This window comes from Papaver somniferum, chromosome 8 (genome assembly GCF_003573695.1).
Source record: "Papaver somniferum cultivar HN1 chromosome 8, ASM357369v1, whole genome shotgun sequence".
In the NCBI taxonomy this organism is placed as follows: Eukaryota; Viridiplantae; Streptophyta; class Magnoliopsida; order Ranunculales; family Papaveraceae; genus Papaver; species Papaver somniferum.
The window spans coordinates 7,154,874-7,165,462 of record NC_039365.1 but is presented as its reverse complement, the minus strand read 5'-3'; the positions used below and the strand labels follow the sequence as shown (position 1 = coordinate 7,165,462).

Here is a 10,589-nt window from a genome sequence, read left to right as displayed (position 1 = left end):
ACAGAAAAACCTCGGGACCTAGTCCAGATTTAAACACCACATTGTATTAAGCCGCTACAGACACTACCCTACTCCAAGTTAACTTCGGTCTGGAATGTAGTTGAGACCTAACCAATCTCACACTGATCAAGGAACAGTTGCGCTCCTTACGTTTCTGAATCCCAGCAGGACTCTACGCACTTGATTCCCTTAACTGATCTCACCCACAACTAAGAGTTGCTACAACCAAAAGTCAAAGACTTGATAAACCAATCTGTCTCACATAGAAAAGTCTATTGAATAGATAAATATATCTCCCCACAGATAAACCTATGTGTTATGTTCCATCTTTAGATAAATCAAGGTGAACATGAACCAATTGATTATACCGAACTTATATTCCCGAAAAACAGCCTAGAAATATCAATCACCTCACAATAATCTTAATTGTATGGTAGAGAAACAAGATATTGTGGAATCATAAACGATGAGACGGAGATGTTTGTGACTACTTTTTATCTTGCTTATCGAAGATTAAATCTCGAGCAAATCTTAGAGAAGATAGTAATCAATCACGATAGAAAACAACAAGATCAGAACACGCAACTACAAAGAAAATAGTTGGGTCTGGATTCACAATCCGAATGAAGTCTTCAAGTCATTAACCTACAGGGTTTTAGAAAAAACCTAAGGTTAAAGGATAATCGACTTTAGTCGCAATTAGTATCACACAGGAGGTGTGGGGATTAGGTTCCCCAGTTGCTAGAGTTCTCCTTTATATAGTCTTTAAATCAGGGTTTGCAATCAATGTTACCTTGGTAACAAAGCATTCAATATTCACCATTATATGAAAATCTGATTAGACTCAAGATAATATCTTTCAACTGTTAGATCGGAATTAGCTTGTTACACACAAATGAAAAGTGAGTTCATTTAGATATGAGTAACTATACCTAAACGTGTACACCTTTGTTGTCTCAACAATAGTTAACCGAGGTTAGCCATATGAATACTTTCATATCAACCTAATTCATCTTAACCATAACTAGTTCAAATGACTCAAATGACTAGTTATAGAGTTGTTCAATTGTTTATATTCTCATAGAAGTATACAAGACACAATTGAAGCAAAATCGATTTATATTCACTCGAATCAAGTCATGAACATTATAGCCATGGTTTGCAAAATATTGCATTCCTTATTATATAAATGTATTAGTTCATGAACAAACCGATTTTAGAACATAATCCACTCAAGTATGCAAACGGATGCGCATACCTTAGTGGCCGGACTAAGTTTGGGTTCGCCAGTATGCGAACGGGTACTCATACCACCAAACTCAGTAAAGTCCCGGAATTTGAACCTCACGCCAGTACGTGTACCGGCATGCTTACTTATTTCCTGGACCTCTACTAAACCAATCAGTACGCATACTGGTATGCATACCATGGTTCACGGACTTGGATCACACATATGCAAGTACGCATTCTAAACTCTCATTTAAACCATTGAAACATTCCCGGAAGACGACAATAGCTGTCTCACACATACTATTATCTTCAATGCAATTTTCTAGTGATTGAATGACCAATATGAAACATTCCGAGTCTACATCAAATGACTGTCTCACACAAATCATGTAAGATGTTAACAAGCGATTTTCACATGATCATCTTTTGACTTTCATCAAGAATATAAGATGAACTTGGTTAAAGCGAAAGCTTACCAACACATATTTCGAGAAATATGTAAGCGAGATACACTCAACTCGAAATATCAAATGTTCATAATTCAAGTATATATATCTATACGACTTTTGTCTCAAATAGGAGATAGAGTAGATAGACTTTTGAGTCATAAATGAGTTCAAGTCTCCACATATCTTTTGTTGGTGAAGTTCCACAAGATCTCCTTAGTAGTTCTTTGTTTTCAATCGATGAATGCCGTGAAGTCTAATGCTCAACTACACTTACTATCCTAATCCGAGACTTAGCTATAAGTAGACTTAGAAATCAAGATTTATAGTTTTGGCAACTAAACTTGACAAACAAGCTTGAGATAGCAACCCTTGCGAGTTCGACCGAGCAGTGCTCTAACACAAATGATCAATCTATTCATCCATACTCATGTTACAATCAATAAAAAAAACATGAAAAAATATCAATCACTAATTTTCATACAAATTTACCTACAAATTTTCATCACAAATAATCATACAAATTTACCTACAAACTATTCATACAAATTATCATTCATTTTCATCACAACTAATCAAAATTTCATTTTTTTTTTATCAAATAATCAAATTAAACTCCAAAAATTCTAAAAATCAATTTCAATCGCATATCATCTAAACATCAATTTCAATCATGTATTGTAATACATATGAATCATCAATTTCATCAAATTTTCATCATAATCAAAAATCAAAAAAAAGAAAACTAAAATTTTAAATTCTTACCTCATTCAATTTCGTGGACGGAATCGAATGAAAATACTCTCAAACGATCACAAATTCGATGTAGAACAAACCCACGGAAGGAATTGAGAAAAAATCTCTAGACTTGTTGATTGAGAACATGCATTTTCGGGAGAGTTATGGAGAGAAATGATTAATGGGGGAAGAAATGAGGAACATCGATCTTATGTTGAAGGAAAGACGATTTTCCTAGCGCTGAATGGTTCTGCGCTGGCGCTGCATGAAATAACACGGTCAACTTGGTTGATTGGTCAAGCGATATTCCATCCGACGCCAGGTTTTTACGTTGTTCAATTCAGCGTCCAGCGCTATTTTATTCTGCGACTAGCATGCTAGATTAGCACTTCCATAGGACTTACGAAGTTGTCCTAACTGACGTGGACTGCTAATCTAAATACTAGATTAGCACACCATAGAACTTAGCCTAAGCAGTAGTCTCTTAACGTAATAATGTTGGGGTTTGATAATACAATGTGAATCTGACTGATTTTTTGGGATCATAGACTCGCAGACTCACTACATATACTCTGGATTATAAGGCAGGTTTTTGAGTAACTGGATATAAGCCACAATTACATGGCCATATCCGGGTCATGTGGCCGCTAAGTAGATTGCATATAGCAAATTGGCTCTTGTTGTGGATTTTTTCGTGCCACGAGGTAAGTTTTGTGTTGCTTGGGGTTACAGATATCTTTCGACTCCAATCAGATATGTGCTGATCATGGAGTCATTTACAGATGATACCAGAGAAAAATAAAATGGTAAATGATCTAACATCTGATCCAAGTTCAGCCAAACAAACATGATGTAAATTGAAATTATCTCGTAAAGGACATACGGACAAAGGATTTTATTTCCACAATCAAAATTTTGGTCCCAACTCAAAAGTACTGGTCTATAGCCGATTTATTAGGTGTGGGCAAAACTCCAAGTGGGGGAATATTTTATCAGTACATGAAGTTAAGCGAGAGATATCCCATTAGTTGTCAACGTGAAAACACAAAATATGTAAGGACATGCTCGTCTCTCATGGATAGATAAAACATTTAACTCCAACACATAGAATTCAATTCTAGTCATCCCAACTTGCTTGTACTTTTTTTACTCACTGAATCTTGATCTTCTGAATTGTTCATGCAGATCACAAGTTGGCAAAAGCAACTTTTCAAGTGTGTAGAAAAGATAGCCCATCCAAAATTCCATTGCAAGCTTGGAAATCACAGGTGAAGAAAGGATTCCAAAACTTTTAACAATGCCTTGTGATTTGTAATGTTTTCTTTAACAAGATGCTGTACACACACTTGTAGAGTGTACATGAGAGATTGGTTTGTTCAAGAAGACATTAAAGGCGAGAACTTTAAGACCTAATTTTTCATGCTGCATTCAAAAAAACAGCCTTGATTTTGAAAGCTACAAGTCATTTCTAGTTGGTACATTTCCAGTTGGTACGATTAATTGGTATCGCATTATTGGGGCCTCCAACATAACTCAAAAGATAACATTTCGTCATAAATGAAATTGCGGAAACTACATTCATGGCACTTTCGCTGCCACAGCATTTGGGAAATGCATTGACATCGTTTTCTCTCAGGAGCCTACCAGGGCTGTACAGAGATTTATCTTTTAGAGGCAAGCAAGCAAAGGTGTGACAAGAAAACTATAATATGGAAAGATTCCTAAAGCATTACCACAGTAAATAGGTTTCATGGGGTACAATCAACAAAACAGTCACTAAAAACTAGAAATGCATGATAATCAAAATTAAGTTGTAACCTCTAAACAAGGCTTGCACCCCACCCAGAAGCTGAAACCTTGAGCTTCATGCATATCAACAAAAGAGACATTTGTTTTTTTCATTTTTACCATAGGCTATGTAACTTTGATTCTCTTTTGATCTGACCAAGATTTCCCTTCCATGAGCTTTTAGATTCTACTGCGGTTTACTCAGTCATTTTTTTCTTTCTCATTTTCTACAGGTTTGCATCTTAGCTTCACCAGCTTTTACTTTATCTTCTAGTCAAGAATCTTTTCACCAGTAGCAAACAAGTTCCATACTAGTGTGCCCACGAGGTACAATACGACGGCCACCTTAAAGACATCATCCCATGAACCTAGAAAATTTTGAGATAGAGAATTTACGGTTAATCAACACATGACAGAAAAAAGATCAGAGAAAGAGATTTGGAGTTGGGTCTATGGATTTCACCTTTTTGGAGAATGTATCCTGTCGCAGCAGTGCCAAAGACTCCAGCAAGGACTCCAGCAGTATTTGATAAGCCTAACAGTACCCCCTGTTTTCTCACCAATGTATATTCACAATTGCAGTTAGAAACCACTTTCAGTTCACACAAGAAGGAATAAAATGATGTGTATATGTTTTTTTTTCTCTCCAACTTATGCTGCTTCACTGACTAAATATTGCATATTTGCAGGTTACAATATGGGTTATTGCGAGTGGCCTGACATATCAACATTGCATATTTGCTACATAATCAATGAAATAAAATAAGGGTTTGTGCGGGTGATCATCTTGATTAAGCAGAGAAGCAATGGTGTATTAATTGATGCTTAATTTTACTATTTTCTGAAAACTGAGTGTTGTTTCTACTGAATAAAATAGTAGAATATTACGCAAACAGAGGATATAAACCAACTTACAGAGTAACGTGGCCCAATATCTTGGTGATTTGAATAGAGGCCAGACTGTGAGAAGGCATCAGCCCCCTGTGACAAACCAAAAAAACATAAGACCTTGAGAAGACAAACTTATCACAAATATTCAGATTCAATAAGACTCCGAAATATTGCAAAGAGCAAAGGCTAAGTTCTTATGTTTTAGCCTTTATGCATGCCAACTTGCATCATTCTGCTTATTGTATCCTTAGATTTGAGTGAATATTTAGAATTTGAATCTGTCTCACATATTCAGGGTTGATAACCACAATAGGATATATCATATATGCAGTTTCAGCAAAAACTTGGACAGATTTTCTTCTTCAAACAGTTGCAAATTCAAGAATTACATCTAAGAAAGGTAAGAATTGCATCTAATAAACTATTAAACAATGTATATGGAGAACTTTAAGGCTCTAACCTGACTGCACGCCATGCATAAAACTGCCATGGCTGGAGTACGGACTTTGCTCAGCTGTGAGAGAAAGAAGGCTGGGCCTAGAAACCCAATGGATTGCATGATCTGTAGCATAAAAGGTTTAAAGAGAGAAGAGTTATGCTCCAGGAAAATTCATTATCCTTTGAAGATCTTTCACGTTCCCGTAATTTAAAGGAAATTCTACCATGAATTTACTTACTCTCTGTCTTTACCTAAGTTCGGCTATTGGCTTCTATCGTACATTGATATTTTAAGCAATTGAGAAAAGGTAAAAACGCATGCGAAAAAAGAAAAGATGCCAGTAACGGGTATAATTATCTAGGCTTAACAAACACCAGTGATTCTTACCTTATAGTCTAACTAGAGTTTCTGTGTTAATTGTTGGAACATCAGTGGTTCTTACCTTACGGACATTAGTTATGGAAACACCTCTGCTCACAAGTGTGTCCGCAATCCACCCTCCTATATTTGCAAACACCGCCATGGTTAACCATGGTAAAACACAGAACAGTCCAGATTCAGCAAGATTGAACTTCAACACCTGAGGAAAGTGGATCCAATATAAGATATGGTTAAGGTTACTGCATTTGTAAACTCTTAAAAATGTAAATGGATATTTTTGTAAATATCTGTTTCTATAAGTAACGTATATTACGGTTTTAAGCAACTTATACTAATTAAAAACTAAACAATAGCATTCACACTAGAAAATAACTATCCTGGATTCTTTGAGAACTTAAGTACCTGATTGTAGTACGTAGGCATCCATGTGAGAAGAATAAAAGTTCCCCAATTATGGCAAAAGTGGGAGATAATTAAAGCCCAAACAGGTCCCTTCGATAAAATCAATTTCCAGGGTATCTCTTTGACAGGTTCCTTTGATACACTTCCTCCCATGATAAGCTTCATTTCTTCTGCTGAAAGGTCTGGATCTTCTTTCGGTGTGCTGTATGCCTATTAAGAAACAAATTTATAAAGAAATTATAGCTAGTTAGTTACTATGTATTTTATTTATTATGACTGGTAAAAGATATTGACAAGCATATTTCATTAGAGACTAAAGCATACGTCGCAGAGAAGATGCTACAGGATAGTTATTTAGTCTTTGACAGAAATGAATAAGCAAGATAGTAACCTTTGCTCATATCTATTCTCAATCTTGCATTTATTAAACTCACGTCAGAGATGAAAACCAAAATCCCTATTAATTAAAGAAATCAATCAATACTATCAAGAAAAAAGAGCATCTGGCAAATCTTAAGAAGAAGGAAACAGAAATTGCTAGAAGCAGTTCTTCAGGCAGCCAAAGGAACAGCACCAAGTTATAAAACCACCATGACTCAATTTTTCAGAAAGTATGGGTTTAAGTGCTTTCATATCGTTAAAATGCAAAATTGCAACTAGTGCAGCCTGGATGCTTTGCTATTGTAAGAGACCACACAAACTTGGTAGATCACTTCTCTGTCTTATCATACTTAGGAAGGGAGAAGAGAGAATAAGACGATGTGGGCTGGGTGGCAGCCTATACTATGTCCTGCTTATTAAAATAAAGGTAAGAAGGAGTAGCTGCTTACTTTTTTCAGCCACAACACAAACCAGATACTTCCAAGTGAACCAAAAGTGTAAAACACAGAAGGCCATCCAAATTTCTGGATCAACATCGGGGAAAATCCCAAGCCTGTCACTGATCCAAGGTACATGCCACTATATACCAGTGCAAGAGATCTGCTTCTCTCATTTACTGGAATCCACTTCGAAAGAATGTTATTCATAGCAGGCATAGCAACACCCTGAATGGATAAATAATCATTTGTTAGATAATACTCCTGTTTCCAAGGGACATAAACTCCAAATGCAATATACGGAACTCTAAATTCAGGAAAATTCATACTAGCAATTGAATGAAATATACAGTAGTCACTCATTCAGCCACATCAATAGCAAGTCATTATTCAAATTGTCGTACACATCAAAGAGAAATACGGTTGACAGGTCTTCATGTTACTAAGGTGTTAATATAGATATTAATAGTGCAATATCCAGGCTGACTGTGTTGACAATGTCAGAGAATTGCAATATTTCAACAACATGATTACCTAAGGGAGGATTTGAATAACAACAGAGATTCTCTTTTAATAACATCTTTCTTCTCATGAGTCAGATGTGATAGATTGTTTGCTCTAACTCATACTTGGTTAAATATATTTTCCATCACCTACAACCATGTAAAGTTTTCAGATAACTGTTTTTCCAATGGCTTGAGGCCTTTAAATATGTGGCTAACGATGTTAGAAGCAAACTTTTGTACAGGCATGGACTATGACATAACACCTCAAACAAGTACAGTTGATGAACTTATCAAGGGGTCCTTGCAGAGCATCGTCAGATATTATGAATGTTACCGAAAATAAATAATTAACAAAGAAATAGTGGTTATAACCAACCTCACCAATCCCCATAAAAGCACGCATCATAAGTAGGAAAGGTAATCCAAGCCTTGCAGCTATAGGTGTTAGAACTGTTGCAAGAGACCACCAAACCACCCCAAAACCAAGAACACGTTTGCCACCAATTTTATCCGCCCATATGCCTCCAATAATCTATTCAAGGAAATGAAACATAAGAAGAAAACATCAAAAGTTAGAAAGAGAGTACAATTAAGCATAATTTAAAGGACTGAGCCCACAATCTGAATTACCTTAGCTATAAAACACAATTAAATGCACTTTAAACTTAGTATCAGCGTCAAGACAGACGTTCTAAGCATTTCAGACTAAACATATTTCATACTGCAGTGCAGGAATCAATTTGAATTTCCAAGCCATACCTGAGTGAGTAAATATCCCCAGAAAAAGGATGACTGGATGAGACCAACAGTAGCAGGATTCCAGTTGAACTCCGCTGCCATTGGTAGTATGGCAATGCTCATGTTCACCTGCCACAGTCATTGGAGTTACAAAAGAGATAAGAAGAGCTTCTAGTGGAGATAAGCACCTCTCATTTGGAAAATATGTTTTATAGAGGTTTAAAGACTATTAAGACTACATACAAGAGAGAAAATCAACAAATATTACCCTGTCCATGTTGCAGAGAAGAAACGCTGTAAAACAAAGCAGTACAATCACCCAGCGCTTTGGCAACTGCCACCAAGGAGATGATGAAACCTGTGTACTCTCTCCTACTATAGCGATTTCATTTGAAGCTTCTGAAGCACTCAGTGGATCAAAGTTTGGTCCCTTTATGTCATTTGGATAGCTAGCACGGGTCCTGGTTCCCTTCCTATACTCAGACTGCTGACCTCGTGCATTTGGCAAACCATGCTTATCTAGATTTGTCTGCTGGCCCCAACTATTATTGAAAGAATTAAATGAAAGAAAGCATCCGTATCTTCCCTGAGTTCTTGTTTTCAGATCTACCTTCTTTTCACTGATTTGCAGAGAGTTTGAGAAAGGCTTCTCCGTTTCACCAAGGAATGAGGTCCTCTGATTAGTACTGCTCTTATCTGAGGAACAAACAAGATGAACAGCTGAGCTGTACGAGTATCTAGGCATAGATGAGTAGTATCGACTTATAACATGTATCTTTTTGTGAACAATGTTTCCCCATGGAGAAGTTGAACCCGAAACGGCCAAATTCTCTACTTTATGTATCATAGCCTGCTCTTTTTGAAAGGATTTTCCTGCATCAAACGTAAAATGTCAACTAGTGACCAATCTCACAAGCAAACAATCAGATTCATCTCCATAGTCATCAGTAGAACAACACTAGCAGTTCACAAGACACATACAAATACGCAATTGAGATAGTAGTACATTCCGTTTATAGTATTTGACACCATATGAAAATTCTGAAAATGAATTCCGCATTAAAGATAGACAATAAACACATGACTTTCCAATTTAGTTAGCTGCATTTAAGTTAAGAACCAATAAAAGGAAGTACATGCATAAACTTCAAATTCAACATAAAAAACAACAACCACGTAAAAAAGAACAACCTAACTACATTCATAAACTTCAAATTCATGAAAAATGTACTAAATAACCAAGACTAAACAGCAAACGAACTACATTCAATTTCAATTTCAATTTCAGCTCTGAAAATCAAAAAAATAAATACTACCAAGATTAATCCGAATGATAAACAAAAAGTGATTGAAAATCATTACACCAACTCAAGAATCAAACAAGAAATCACAAAATGCAGCTTAAATCTATAATTTTTCATTCACCCATTTCATCAAACAACTACAGTGACGGAAAACCAATCAAAATCTAAAGAAAAGAAGAGGTCTACCTGAACCAAAATGTCTGTTCGAAATCACTCCATTAGTAGTAGTAGCAGCCATTACTCTTCCAACCTAATAATTTTACACACAAATTTATTTACTCAAATCATTTCTAAATCCAGTATAATTTCTTCAAATCTCTTCTTCTTAACCTTCTTCTTCAGTTGACTAAAATATCTATCTATCAGTCTCTCTGAGAGTCGCTCACTTTGAGAGGATGGATTACACAGAGTGTATCGCTGAAGCGGGAAAGCTTTCTGTTTTTTAGGTGGGTTGAGCTTTTGACACGTCGCACTTCATCCTCGTTGAAGGAAATTCCTTAAAAAATTTCTTCTTTTATTCGGTTTTTCTGTTCGTATTCTTACGTTAATGCCCCTGAAGTTTGAGGATAAAATGGATGATGCTTCTTAAAAAGCTCTGGTTGTTTTGTAATTCATGGAAAATTTTATGGTTTTTATGGAATTGAAGGTAATAAAATTCAGATATTTTTTATTATAGTTTATTTCAGTTTGATGAGAACAAAGTTTTTATTACACGTAAGTAAAAACTAGTGAAAAGATTCCTGGGCCGATTCCTACCGTATAAAAATGGTGTTACGTGGGCATATACCATTCGTTGTTTTCTAACTAATCACAACCGTCTGTCAATTCTTCTGCAGTGCACCCTAGGTGGTGGACGGTACAACCTCTGTTGTTGAGTGCCCAGGGTTCTTGTTAGGCGCTGTACTTGT

At 36.0% G+C, this 10,589-nt stretch overlaps 1 protein-coding gene across 1 annotated transcript; it reads right to left on the bottom strand.

Annotated features, from left to right (window-relative positions):
* Positions 1–3,968: 3,968 nt before the first annotated feature.
* Positions 3,969–10,181, bottom strand: LOC113304285 (ascorbate transporter, chloroplastic-like). The gene is made up of 11 exons (XM_026553360.1): positions 9,868–10,181; positions 8,646–9,250; positions 8,399–8,506; positions 8,016–8,171; positions 7,146–7,361; positions 6,316–6,525; positions 5,975–6,112; positions 5,554–5,655; positions 5,118–5,183; positions 4,666–4,750; positions 3,969–4,570 (listed from the first exon to the last, which is right to left on the bottom strand). The coding sequence occupies exons 1-11, from the start codon at positions 9,917–9,919 to the stop codon at positions 4,473–4,475; spliced, it is 1,836 nt and encodes a 611-aa protein (XP_026409145.1). The 5' UTR covers positions 9,920–10,181; the 3' UTR covers positions 3,969–4,472.
* Positions 10,182–10,589: the final 408 nt, after the last annotated feature.

Excerpts from the sequence above, each read along its gene's own strand:
- LOC113304285 (XM_026553360.1), bottom strand. The coding sequence starts at position 9,919 with ATGGCTGCTACTACTACTAATGGAGTGATTTCGAACAGACATTTTGGT. Across the intron at positions 7,362-8,015 it reads CTTTTATGGGGATTGGTGAG|GGTGTTGCTATGCCTGCTAT; the intron begins GTTGGTTATAAC and ends TTATCCATTCAG. Across the intron at positions 4,571-4,665 it reads AGGATACATTCTCCAAAAAG|GTTCATGGGATGATGTCTTT; the intron begins GTGAAATCCATA and ends AAAATTTTCTAG.